The 14,606-nt window shown below is 39.4% G+C and overlaps 1 protein-coding gene across 1 annotated transcript in view; it reads left to right on the top strand.

Annotated features, from left to right (window-relative positions):
- Positions 1 to 14,345: 14,345 nt before the first annotated feature.
- The window catches only part of Hfe (homeostatic iron regulator), a 6,800-nt gene continuing 6,539 nt past the window's right edge, over positions 14,346 to 14,606 (top strand). Inside the window, exon 1 of the mRNA XM_010623096.3 lies at positions 14,346 to 14,603. Within this exon, the coding sequence (XP_010621398.1) occupies positions 14,545 to 14,603 (59 nt within the window). The 5' untranslated portion in view covers positions 14,346 to 14,544. The remainder of the gene's footprint in view (positions 14,604 to 14,606) is intronic.

Raw genomic sequence — 14,606 nt, 5'->3', positions numbered from 1 at the left:
CTAGAATATTTTAAGTGTGATTATATACAAGAGAGAATTAATAAAAATGGTTTTACAATATTGTACATAAACTAGTGGCACAATTCTGTAACTGTTGCTTTATGTGTCTCTAATACTAATTAAAAAGATTAGGAGGGTGGTTGAGCCCATCCTGTGCTGCAGTCATTATATTCACTAGAAAATGTAGTTTCTATTCCAACTACAAACATACAAGATAACTACTATGGGTCATAAGCACTTCTCTATAAGGAAGTGGAGTCTGAGAATTAAGACTCTGCCAAGAAGTCCTGAAGACTTTAATTAATATTTACATATGTAAAAGCTTATTAAATGCATATACTGTGTATGTAAGATTATAACTTTATATAAATGTATTAATGTGCCAATTGAACTAAAGTTGAACAGGATAAGACTTTTGTCTTTCTATATTTGAGATACACTCCCAACTACTAACTACTTAATAATCTGTGTAGTAAGTTTTAGATGGAGATATTTTTACTATTGTAAATATACCCTGCATGGAATTCACATCACTTCAGAATCACAATCCATCATATATCTTGCTCTTTTCCTTATGAACACAAGGTGGCACTCCAAAACAGGAATGCTCATTTTAGAAACTAATACGGTATATTTCAAAGTCCTCCTGACCCTAAGTAATTATTAACCCAACTGTACACTACATTTCCTATCTTTTTCAGTTCAGAGAAGTTATTATTTGACAGATAATAATTCTGAAGCACTGGGGAGCCAAGAGACTAGGAATTCTATGGGCAAGACAGACAACTAGAACAAACACTGACTGTGTCACTCACTCTGCAAAGATTCCTCAGCACCTTCAATAAGCACAGAAAGGTGTTGGGCTTGCAGACCAAAAATGAAAGAGGACAGGCTCCTCTGTGGTGCTGCTGGAAAGTAGGGACAAAGGGAAAGTTAGATAACAGTGACGCCAGAGTGGATGTAGAAAGGGGAGCAGAATTAAGTTATTTAGGCATGGAGGCTAAATAATTTTAAAGGAAATTTTTGAATATTGCTTCTAAAGAAAGAAATCTGTAAAATATTACATTAGTTCTTTATATATTAAAGTAAAATGACCACAGTGAAGAGGATGATAGAAGAGCCCTGCGTTGCAAAGATGGTCACATGAAAACTGGCTCTAGACTGATAGAAACAAAAAATAACCTGATTAAATTATATCAATTCTAATAATAATAATAAATTTACTGGTGATTATTCACCAATAAAAATAAAGAGATTTAGGGATTTGTAACTTTATTGTATGCTCACAATCAACCCATCGCCTTTATTGTAACACACATTCCCTTAAACAAACTCCAAACAACACCAAAAAAAGCAAGCTGCACCAAAGTCCAGGTTGTTAAAAAAAATAAAAATCCAAAGCCGGGCGTGGGGGCGCACACCTGTAATCCCAGCACTCGGGAGGCCAAGGCAGGAGGATCACTGTGAGTTCGAGACCAGCCTGGGCTACCTAGTGAGTTCCAGGTCAGTCTCAACTACATAGTGAAACCCTGTCTCAAAAAACTAAAATAAATAAATAAATAAATATCCAACAAAAGAGACATCCAACTATCATTTCTCAGCTTCAAAATCAGAGATGCAAATTAATTTATTTTAAATATCCAATTGTTAACTAGTAATTTTCAAGAGTTTTAGGTTAAAAAAAAATGATACAGTGTTGTTTTAACTTTTACAATTTCTAGGACTAATGGAATTGCTGAAGAATAATAATTTATGAAACAGGCTTGCTTTGGCTTCCATTTTTGCTGCCCAAAGGTATTTGCAATGTAGGATATTGTTTGTGCAAGTACAGCACAAACAAATTAAAGTGCTGGTCCCAGGGAACCTGTGAATCATTGACTTTGGACTGACACTGTATTACTCAGCAGATTTAAAATACTTTCCAATACAGAGTATTTTGATGGACAGTAATCATTACCCACAACTGACCATGACAGTGTGGAAAGGCCATAAGGCAGAAGTAAAGGCCCTGAGCAAACAGAGCCTAGGGAGTCAGCATATCCCTGAAACGGAAATTGTGAAACAGACAAGATGCTCACGAGGGTGCAATCATTAAACTTCCTCAAACAACTGTTGAGCAGGGGAACTAATTACTCCTAAACATTACTCCTTAATATGTAAAGGGTAGGACCAAAAAAGGAAGATGAGTTTTACCAAATAAAGGTATAGAAATAGCCTCACAGAGAAGCGACTTCCATGTGTCACGAATGTAAGCTGTGAATTAAGCACAACTCCCGGAACCAGCAGAGATTGTTTTAATCATCAAATATGATTTAGAAACTAAATAAAAAGAGAAGGAATAGTTTATTTTTCTTGCCCATATTTTTAACCTTTTTCCATTCTTCCAGGAATCTTTATCATTGCTGCTGCCAGAATTTCTTTTCATCATTCTTTAATGGTGGAAAAACATTCCTTTAATTTTTGTTTTTCTGAGAATGTTTTTATTTCCCCTTCATTTCTAAAGGTAGCTTGCCCTAAAGAATATAGAATATAGTTTTTTCTTTTGGTATCTAAAAAATAGGTGCCTCTTCTTCCTTTCTTTCCTTCCATTCCCTTTGTCCCTTTCTTTGTTTCTCCTTTTCTTTCCTTTCTTGCTTTCATTTTTTTTCTTCTTTCCATTCTTTCACATAAGCAGTCCAACCTTATTCCCCTATTCATAAGTGCTTTCTTTTTGGCTGTTGTCAAGATTTTTTTTTTTTTTTTGTCTTTGTCTTTAGTTTTCAGAAGTTTGTGGTGTGTTTGGCATGAGTGTCTTTGTGTTTATCTTATATGGGTTTACTCTCCTCCTTGAATCAGCAGGCTTGTGTCTTTTACCAAATTCTGAAATTTTCAGGATTCTTTTTTTCAAATACTTTTTCAGCTTCAATATCTTTCACTTCTCCCAGAATTCTGATAATATCAGTGTTTGGCCATTTTTTAAAATTTTCTCAAGGTGCAAAAATATATATACTCATTAGTAGACCCAAAGATATATCCTTCCCAGAGCAGATAAAAATAAGAATCAAAAGGATATGAAAAAGTTGCTTCAGTTTCTAGCTTACTAAGGGATTATCTTGGCATTTATGAGATGATGCTATAGTGACTAAATCAATTTAACATGAGTGCAATTTTCTAAGTTAACTAAAGACCTTTCCTGAGTACGTAAGGTCATTACATCTTCCTTTTGCAAACATGTTAAACAATTTTATTTATCCATTTTCTCACAAATCCCTTTGATTTTAATGTTTTGGGCTTTTTGTTGCTGTTTTTAAGACTACTGGGTGTTCTGGAATGTGTACATTATGTTATGGTAGAAGCAACTGTATATCCTGTGCTGATTAGTCTCAGAGCAGTAGGATTATAATGGGAAAAAAAGGGGAGAGTTTCTGTCTGGAAGAGATCTAGAAATCCTGGCTTTCAATGTTACAGCAAAGTGCACCAGTTTAGCATTACAGCCAAGTGTTACAGCTATCTGAATGTGTGTTGCAAAAAGGAGGGAACCTTGTATCACACCAGCCAGCCCAAAGGAGTTCCCACTCTGAAATCCAAGCCCCAATCAGAAATGGAAATAACCTTATATAGAGATCTATTGGACAGGGAGTTTGGGTTCACTTGTTGGGCAAGCAGTTTTGTTTTGTTTTGTTTTGTGGTACCAGGGATCAAAATCGGGACCTTGCACTTGCAAGGCAGGCAATGGAACCACTGAGCTAAATCCCCGGCCCTTGGGCAAGCAGTTTTATTGAAGCAGACAGGCAGAGTTAAAACAACATGTTGTAATATCAGGTCAGAATACCTTGCAGTTTATATAGTTACATTTGCAGTTAGGATGCTTGAACCTTTACATTTGCAGTTCAGGTAGCTTTAACAAAACAGCCTATGATTCCGGGCAAAAACATGGTGGGGGAGGGGGGACAGACAAAGGCCTGTCATGAGGTACATTGTTTCCTTATTGTCAGAACCATTTGCAAAGTTAGAAGTTGTACGTTGAGTTAAGTACAGGAGAAAGAAAATAGCAAAGAAAGGAAACAGCTAAATTGTAGATGAAGACAAATGTTTAGCACACAGCTTTGTGAAGACATAAGAAGAAGCCTAGGGAAAGATAGAGAATAAAATGCTAAGACAGGCCACTGGGCCTCACTGCTCTGTTTCTGCTCATTTAGGTAACTCCTTCTACTTTATTCAGATTAAATAGAACCGAAGCCCCATCTATTCCTGTGCCTTTTGAGTAGGGAATTACTTGTCAAGAATTCTAGCCCTAGAAGAGAACGTGGCCCAGCTACAGGATCTTAGGACACTAAGGTCTTGACCCACAATCTCACTGGAGAGAAATCACAAATTCCTTGGGTGGCTGTAGGTGGGGTCCTCTGCTGTCCTGAGAGGATCCTCCATGTTGGAGAAGTCGTTATCTGAAGAGTGCATTGTTTTTTCAGGTTCTTCTTTCCTCCACATTCTCTACATGACCATAGCTCAATCAGCCAAAGGCAACCTGGCATGAAACCTCTGGTGTAATTAGGTAACTGTCCTTCTAATGGAATCTTTAAGACTAGCTTTACCCCTTCATACCACCTCTCAGTCTGAAAAACCAGAACCCATCACCAAGGCTTAGTTCCTAGGGATTCATCCATGGTGAATAAATTTGAGTTCTGTCAGACAGGGCTTGGTCTAGAGCCCTAGGAGAAGCAGGAAAGGAAAGGTCCATAACTCCTAGCCAAAATCACAAAAAAATGAGAAAAGGAACCTCAATGCCATTTGTTTTCTAGTCTGAAAACTGACAAGGAGATTAAAATTCATGTTTCAACTTGGAAGAGACATCTGCTTCCTGATCAGAAACTCAACACAGGAGGCCAAATTACTTTTGTTTTTCATTAATAATAGAGAGCCAGAACTGGGTAAATTTTATAATTTAAGGGAAATATCTTTTCACCTAAGATAAACTATAGTTCTCTCTCTTCCCCACACTTTCTAAATATGGAGTTGTTTTCCTGTTGTGACTCAAGGCCTCTATTCTCACTCATAATTGTTTTGTTTTTTTCTAACTCCTTCATGAATATTCACAGATCATTCTTTTTCTTGTTTTTGCACATTGTTCCTTCAGACAATGTTTTTATAACCATAGCTGGGACCACAGGGTGTGTCCATCAATTGTTAGAATGACCTTGGTCAGGACACCAGGCAAGGTAAAGGTTGTGTCTGGTTGCGATCATTTATACAGCTCTACCCTGCACCCAGATGCTGGGAAAAACAATTCAGCCACTTCAGTAAGGTGCAGTTGTTTGTAGGGATCTGGGCTAGAAGAGGAGTCTGTGACACACTGAGTTGCCTCTTCAGAGATTAAATGCTTAGAATAATAAAACACCATCAGTTTCTAAAGAATTCATTTTAGGTAGCTTCCAAAATTATTATCTGACCAAAAATCTCTAGTTATCACGCAACTGTCATCACTTAAGCAAGGTCCTCAATGATTTTCCTGATCAGGCTAGGAACCCCACATCTGTCTGGAGGCAGGATCACAATAAGGAGGAGGTAAATGTGTTTTAACTCCAGGCAAATGCAAATTTATATTATAAGTGATGAAGTGAATCAAACACATTATGATGATATTTTGTGTTAAGACAAAACATGGAAGAACCAGCTTGCAAACAGGCTTAGGGGGTATGAACAACGAATAGAGAAATAAAGATAAATTACTAAGCAAGGAGGACCAGAGGATCCCTGCCTCGTGAGGACAGGAGCCCAGGGAATTTGGTAAGTCACATTTTTCTTAGTAGACCAAGGCAAAATAACAAACATGCTATTCAAGGAACAATGAACTGTAGTTGATTAACTAGGAACATAACAACCCCATACCTGGATATGTAACATTCTTTCTTTGGCCCTCTGCTCATGTTGTTCTGCCCCAAGGGCATTGCAGGCATCCTCATCCCTGCCTACAAATGAGGTAGGGGACAGCATTTCATCCCTTCTCCTCCCCTCAGGAGAGGTCAACAAGACCTCAGTATCTATGGCTGATTACGTGGCCTGGTCTCCTACATCTCCCCCTTTTTGTTTCTGTAGCTGCATTAGCTGAATCGTGGTCAGAAGAGGCTGCACATCTCCTAAGCACTGTTTGATCTTTCCACTGAGGCAGCAGATTATAAATAATATAAGCAGACCAACTGATTTAAGAACACGATAATCCATTGTACATTGTAACATGAGCTTTCATATATGCTCATGGATTGAGCTGATCTAACACACTGACAAATTGATCCCATTCTTGTACCTGCTTATGAACTTTTTGAGTCTGTTGTGACACGGAAAGTACATCTTTTTATAATTGTTCCAGATCAAAAATTATCTTACTATGTATAATGCCTTGTAGATGTTATTTAACTATTTCCCTGGGTGAGTTGATGAATTATATTGTAATGGCGTCACACAAAAATTTCTCATCTTAAAATGACATCCTAACCCTTGCTGTGGCTATAGGTTCTCAGTTTGAGCCATCCATAGTACCAGCTCAGTTTTGACCTATCCACAGTACTGTCATTTTTAATATGCTAATCTGAGATTGTAATTTTGCATCAATAGTATGTTGAATGCCCCCAGCCTTATTGACAGAATGTGTCCAGTTGTCCATGAAATGAGCAGTTTGAAAGGATTAGGTTAAAGCAACTGAGGGTATTGTGACATTAAAAATTAATAAATTAATAAAAATTAATAAGACCAAAGTTACTATTCCTGCAATAATGAAGCCAATTGTACATTTCACATGAATGATGTTTAATATATTAGGCTGAAGCAAAGGTACGTATACTCAATAGGCAGATCCTCAGTGGGTGTAATACATACAGAGCAAGCTATGATGGCTACCATAGCAATGAAGAGATTATCAGGAGTACATGGAAGACTGTCCTGACACCAAGCTTTCAGCTTCCTGTGTGGTCTTCTTTGTTTGCCCCCATGTCATTGGCCTCACTACTTGCATTCCGGTCAGCAGCTGCTGCGTTCAGGGACATTTGGGAGAATGCTCTGACTGGAGCAAAAGGTGGAAACAGACTCCACCATTGGTTGTGAGCTGGGTGGTTTTCTCCCTAGTTGTACATTCCAGGATGGCAGCTCTTGCAATTAATCAGATTCTTTAAATAATCTCAAAAATAATTTAATTAATTTGAATTTTTCTCAGAGATTCCAGCAAAGATTTTTTGTGGAGGCACAGATTGCATGATTTATCCTTTCTTACCCTATCAGTCACCTTGGGTTGCCACTGGTTCCCATAAAAATAAGAATTGATTTCCTCATAGCTCTGGAAGCTAGGGCACCTATCAAGACTCTGACCAATTCTGTTCCTGGTAAGAGCTGCCCTCTTAGTTTGTGAGAAACTGCCCTGGACCCATGCTCCCCTGATGACTGGTCTGTATGGCATAAGGGAATTAGAAACAGGTAAAAAGAGGGCTCTCTGGTCCTTTTCATAAGGACACTAATTACATTACGAGAGCTGCACCTGCAGCCCAAAACTACCTCTCAAAAGCCCCATCTCCAAAGAGCATCATATTGGGGGTTAGGGCTTTAACATAAATATTTTGTGAGGGGTACAAGCTTAGTCCATTGCACCTTCTGTGTTAACTTTATGGGGATGCAGTGACTAAGTCCCTTACATAGGGTGTTTAAATACTGATTAGCTCACAACTCTCAAGGCTTTAAAGGCTAAAGGAAGGTATACTCAGGGTTGATTCTTTCTGAGGCCATTTGTGAAAAATCTAGCTCCTGATAGCCATAGGCATCCTAGATTAGAATGAGCATCCTCCCTGTTTCTTTTAACCATGTTCTTTCTGTATTAGTTTCTGTGTTGAATTTTTCCCTGTGGTAAGGATAACAGTGATGTTGAATTAGAGCCCACTCTAATGAACTCTTCTTATCTTGATCATCTGCAAAGGCCTTATTTCCAAACAAGGTAACATTCATTGTGTTAGGACCTCACAACTCTTGGGGTGGGGGTGACACATATCATCCTAAAACACCTGTGCTTCCCTACAGGTTTCCAGAGATGTGAAGGGCTGAGGGTGAAGTGTTGGCCTAAGGCTTTGGGCCAGCCTACAAGTGGTTCTGCATCACACAAAGAAAACTAACATCTTGAAGGAGGAAGAAAGCGGCCCTGAGGAGAAGAGAGCTCAGGATTCATTTTTCATTCTACCTTGCTCCTCAGAGCCATGTTCAGTGTATGTGATAAGGCATCAGGCCTCTTTGTGGGACATGGTGTTGTGGTACCAAGCCCTGTGTCTCTTCCCCTGTGCTACTGCATTGAGTTTGTTGAGGGACCAGGAAGGCCTGGACTTGGACCACAGAGGGTACCAGGTGAGTAGGAATGGAACCTGTCAGTGCTGGGTGAACATAGGAGAAGACAGATATTCCTGCCATGCTGAGTACGGAGGCCTGAATGAGACCTTGTCAAGCAAGGTAAAGACCTGGCTGCCAGGGTTGATAGTACATGTGGTTCTGCCAGATCCACCTGAGTAGGGGAATAAGGTAAAGCTTCTGGAATTCAACATGTGGTGAGCTGTGGAAAGGAGTCAGAAATGCCATCCTGATACACCCAAACATTGCTTCTCATTTCAGAGTCCTCATCCATCTCCATGAATAGCCCTGCTTTGGTGCTCATTTTAGCATGCACTTTGGCCAAGGCTATAATTATATATATATTTTTTGTTGTTGTTGTTTTGTTTTGTTTTTTGAGACAGGGTCTCACTATGTAGTTGAGACTGACCTGGATCTCACTGTGTAGCCCAGGCTGGTCTCGAACTCACAGCAATCCTCCTGTCTCAGCCTCATGAGTACTGGGATTACAGGCGTGCACCACTATGCCAGGCTTTGTAATTATATTCTTTGAAAAACTCTCTTCTAATCAGGTAGGAAAGATAGGAAAGAAAAGAAAAAAAGGTAGGAAAGGCATGGGGCTTACTCTCTGCTACTGTTGGCTGCTAGAGTCGCAGACCAGAGAACAATCTCCAGGCTCCACTGATGGAGGAAGAACTCGGACTTGGCCATTTGCTGAGTTCAGCAAGTGGGGTGTATAAGGCCTTTAATCCTCCAGCTCCAGCCACCTGCTCCTACCAGGAACAATGTGAGAGAAAGGGAAGAATTATATATTTACATATTCCTTGTGTCCTGTCTTTCGCTCTTAATCCACCCTCGCTTGCAGAAAACCTTTTTTTAAAGAGATGAGTGAATATTTTTATTGCAAGTGTCTTATGGAAAGTGTGTTGGTTTGCATAGATCTATTTTTCATTTATTGAAGTAGAGTCCTGTGGAGTCTTGTAGCTGACTATGAGAACACTGGATCCACCACCTCCAATTCCATATGACGCAGTCACCCTGCTTTACCTCTCCACAGTCTCAGGAAAGGAAGCCACTCTGTCCACGCCTACTGGTCACCTCTATGGGTTGTAGTATCTGGAAAACATTCCAGGAGTGGAGCGGAAGCCCCTGTCTCCGTTCCCATCAGTACCATAGAAGGATTCCTGCGTCAGCATTTCCATACCATCACTTGGCTCTTCTCAGCTTTCCAGTTTGCTACTGATCTACTACAATGATGTATCATTTGGCATTTCTTAAATTAAGTGCTTTTGGTTTTTCTGTATATAAATTTCATGTTCATTCTTTCACTCCTTTTTGAGTTGGTCTTTTTCTTGATCTACAAGAGTTCCTTCGTGTTCTAGTTATTAATCCTTTATCTCTTTCAGACATGTTCCTGATATTCTGTCAGCTGTGTATTAACTTTATCCATAGTACCTTTCATTGAACAGAAGTCTTTTTTTTTTCCTCCAGTAGTAGAGATTGAATTCAAGGCCTTCGCACTGAGCTACATCACCAGCTACTCTTTATTTCTTTTATTTTGAGACAGGTCTCACTAAATTGCTAAGCTGCCCAGGCTGGATTTAAATTTGCAATCCTCTGGCCTCAACTTCCCAGAGTATTCAGATTGCAGGCATGCATCATCACAATCATCTATAAATCCTTACTTTTGATATTTTAAAAGTCATTTATCTATATCTTATAATGGCTCATGTTTTTGACATTTCTAACTGTGTCACTAGTCAGTCCTTTAGTAACTGCTTTTCATTTCACCATTTCTCTCCACTAGAGGTTAGGTATATGTTTATGTTTAGGGGTAGGCAATGAGAGTATCTCAAATAGGTAAGTTAATTAGATATCTTGTAGGCAGTTAGGGCCACCCTCAAGGAGCCAACATGGAGGACAATCAAGACACATTCTCTGAAGGCCAGAATTGTAAAAGGAGAGAAACTACTATATTTTTGTGTTTCCCTCGGGATAAATAGCTACTGATTGATTGATATTCTAAATAGGTATCAATCACCTGGGTAGGGGCCAAGGTCTTAAACATGCCTTTCCAGGAAATATCCCTGACCCCGACTCTTACTGAAAATCTTTGTTTGCTTGCTAAGTGACTTGCTCCCCCAGTTGATCCCCACTTAATCAATATTACCTGGGTGACTGTACTTGTGATCTTATTGGTTGATCATGGTCGTGTCCCCCCCTGCCCCGCCATGCCTACCTTGTAATTTTCCATCGCGTCTTATAGTTTTGCTCCACTTTGTACCCGCCTCACTACATGGCTTTGCTGTATAAAACATCTTGAGACATGAGATGGGTGGGCAACCCACTTTCTGGTCCTTCTGTCTCTCTTAGACAGAAGCTTTCCTTCCATCAATAAATGTTTCCTACTCTTAACCTCCATTGTTCCTAGAATTCATTCTTCAATTTTAGAGAACACAAACTTGCATTTCAGATATCTAATAGGTTTTTTACATCTCTTCCCCTATATCAAGAGGATTTAGTATATATGAATAGGAAAATTATGTAACAGTTGCTGAAGTCAAGAATCTTGCAATATTCTTTGCGTAAAAACAACATTGGTAAAGGTTGTCATGTTGAAATTTCTTTCATTTGCAGTTCAAATGAATTTCACTCTTCAAAGCACAGGACCTGAATTCCTTGAATTAACATTTCCAGGAGGCAAAACTGTTTGAAAGTCTCAAAACGCCTATGAAGAGAAAAAGGATTTGCATCTAGTTTCCCAGCGCTGACAAAGCAAAGTACTAGAAACCCCGTGAATTAAGAAAAATTTGTTATCTTATATTTTTAAAGCTAGAAGTCCCAAATCAAGGTATTGTTATCACCAGGTTCCCTCTGTAGCCTCTGAGAAATTCTTTCCTTGCCACTTCCATCTTCGATAGCTTCAGGTGTTCCTTTGGGGAAGCATAACTCCACATCCTGCCTCCATCTCCAACTGGCCATCTTCCCTTCCTGTCTGTGTCTCTTTTCTTGTTAGCAGACCGATCATAATGGATTAAAGACTCACTCTGCTGCTCCGTGACTCATCTTATCAGTCAAGTTTTCAAGGAACTTATTTCAAATAGAGTTGAAGTCACACATACTGAGAGTTAAGACAACATATGCTTTTTAGATGAAACCTATCCCATATACAGGTTGAAAAAAAAAATGATCAGCAAATCATACTTGGGTTTGTTAGCATGCCATCACTCTGAGATAAGTTACTTAAGAAAAAAGATGTATTTTGGCTCATAGTTTCAGAGGTTTCAGCATGGCCGCTTGACCCTGTCACTCTGAGCCTAATGTGAAGCTGTACCTCCTGTCAGTGGGAGCATGTGGTGAAGGAGACTGCTCACTTGATGAGAAAATGGAGAGTGAGGGGCAAGGTGAGAGAAAAGGAGACGAGGAGGGAGAGAAAAGAAGAAAATAGAACAAGGGAAGGGAGAGGGGAGGGGAGGGGAGCAGAGGAGGAGACCAGAATTCCTAGAGCCCCTTCAAGGACACACCCCTCAGTAACCTAAGGTATTTTGCTATAGCAATACAGAATGAACTAAGTCTTGGAGCCTAAAAGGCCAAGGAGAAGGAACTCCTGTGTTCAAAGAAGAAGAAAAATGATCCAGTTCATAAGAAGAAGAGAGCAAATTCACCCTCCCCTCTGCCTTTTGTTCTGTGTGTCTCTCAAAGGACGGGATGGTGCCTACCCACAATGGTGAAGGTAGTCTTCTTTATTCAATCTACTTGTTCAAATGCTAATCTTTTCTCAGATTAATCCTCACTGACACACCCAGCAATAATGTCTTACTAGCTAGCTGAGCTTCTCTTAATCCAGTCAAATTGACAAGTAAAATTAACCTCCATATATGCAAAAAAATAAACTCAAAATGTATCAAAAACCTAAATTAAAAATTTAAACCTATAAAACTCTTACAAGAAAACATACTTGTAAATATTGGTGACTCTGGATTTGGCAATGACAAAGACATGACACCAAAAACATAAGTAACCAGAAAAACAGAAAGGTAAATTTTATTCTATCAAAATTAAATTTAAAAGTCTACACATCAAAGAAAACCTTCAAGACAGTAAAGGCAAACCAGTGAATTAAAGAAGATATTTCCAAATAACATATCTGATATGGGACTCATATCCAGAATATTTTTTTAAAAAACAATTCAATTTTTTCTAAACAGGCCAAGAAAGTGAATGAATATTTTCAGAAGACTTACAAATGGCCAACACGCAGGTAAAATGAGCCTCGACCTCAGTATTCATCAGGGAAATGCAGATCCAAACCACAAGTTACTACTTGTCACTCAGAATGGCTAGAATTACAAAAATAGACAAAAGAGTGCTTGGCAAAAATGTAGAGAAACCAGAACTCTAACTCACTGCTGATGGAAGGGTAAAATCATACAGATACTTTGGAAAACAGTGTGAAGATTCCTGAAAATGTTAAATTGAGTTTCCATATAGCCCAACAACTTTTCTAGAGATACCCAAGGGAAAGGAAAGCTAAATCCACAGAAAAGCTTGTACACCCATGTATATAGCAGCATTATTCCCAACAGAAAGTGGAAACAACGTCAAAGTCCATCACTAGAGTGGATAAATACAATGTGGAGAGATACATTCTTGCTAAGGAACATTATTGGTCCCCGAAAAACATACAAGAAAACCTTACACTAAATGAAAAGTTACACACACACACACACACACACACACACACACACACAAACCACTTTGTATGAGTCTCTGTGTGGAAAACCTTAACAGAGTACAGTAGTGGTTGCTAGTGGAGATGGAGAGGGATTTGCGAGGGCACACACACACACACAAACCACTTTGTATGAGTCTCTGTGTGGAAAACCTTAACAGAGTACAGTAGTGGTTGCTAGTGGAGATGGAGAGGGATTTGCGAGGTGAGGTCTCAGTGGACAAAGTTTCTTCTGGGGAGTGGGAAATGCTCTAACACTGATTGTGGTAGTAGTTGCACACCTCTCCAAATATAGTAAAGCCAACTAACTTTTACATTCTAAATAGGTTAATTTAATTATATGGCATTTGAATTATATTTCAATAAAGCTGGTACAAAAATAGTATAACCAACCCCAATATCCTGAACATTTTCTCAGTCTTATTTCATTTATTTGCCTACAGTAAAGAAACCCCAATTGCCTAGTTTTTTTTCTTAAATTGCCAAAATGTGCTTAGAAAAGTATTGCTCATTTAATTTGTTAGAGGCTGAAAGAATTAAGTAAATCAAATGTATGAAATTTGTTAATGCAGTTTGAAATGTCTAACGAAGAATTCCTCAACTTTGGGGAGTTGAGGGAAGCTTTTAAAATCCCAGTGCCCTGCCAGGCGTGCTGGCAAAGGCCTGTAATCACAGCATTTGGGGAGATTGAAGCAGAAGGATGGCCGCGAGTTTGAGACCAGCCTAGACTATATAGCGACACCTTGTCTCAAAAAGCTGAAAAACAAATAAGTAAATAAAATTCTAGTGTCCAGGTTCGCACCCAAACAAGTTAAATCAGTGTCCCAAGGCAAGAGCAGGACCTACTTTTTAATTTTCCAATGTGCTAGCAACTTTGTGACATAGTCTTCAAGTAATTAAGTTATGTAAATTGCAAAAGCTTTTCAGTAAAATCTGATGTGATAATCTCAGTATTTAATTTTAATCAAAGGACAAAATCTATTTTTTTTTTTAAACCAGGGATAGAACTAGTGACCTTGCGCTTGCAAGGCAGGAGGCAGAACCACTGAGATAAATCCTCGGCCCCAAAATCAAAATGTTAAACAGAAAAAAAACCTTGTAATTCTAAGTCAAGATTGTCACGTTAGATTAAAAATAAAAGTTCTGAAAACTAATCATTGAGGTTTTAATGTAATATTTAAATATTGACTGTATCAATCCGAAAACTGTAAGATACGCTTTCCCAAGGAACGATGCTCGCCCTACCCCCCACCCCCCAGATTTCAAGGCCCGGCGACGAATTTAGGGGCTCGGAGGGCGCCACCAGTGGTCACTCCAGCCTGCAGGGGAAAGTTTGGTTCTGGTCTCTTTCCCCAGATGTCCCGGAAAGGGATCGCCCTAGTCAGGAAGTTTCGGCAGGCATCCCAGGGCCTGGCCACGGCCCAGGGTGACTTCTTGGGTCACTCGGGTCCCCGACCTCACTGGCAGGCCGTGCCCGGACGATGGGCGCGTGGGCCCGGCTCACGCTGCTACTGCTCCTCTTCGTGCAGACCGCGGCCCCGCA

The sequence above is a fragment of the Fukomys damarensis genome, unplaced genomic scaffold (assembly GCF_012274545.1).
Source record: "Fukomys damarensis isolate Sample0158 unplaced genomic scaffold, DMR_v1.0_HiC HiC_scaffold_10, whole genome shotgun sequence".
In the NCBI taxonomy this organism is placed as follows: Eukaryota; Metazoa; Chordata; class Mammalia; order Rodentia; family Bathyergidae; genus Fukomys; species Fukomys damarensis.
Note: the sequence above shows the minus strand (reverse complement) of the source record. Positions and strands in the feature narration are given on the sequence as shown.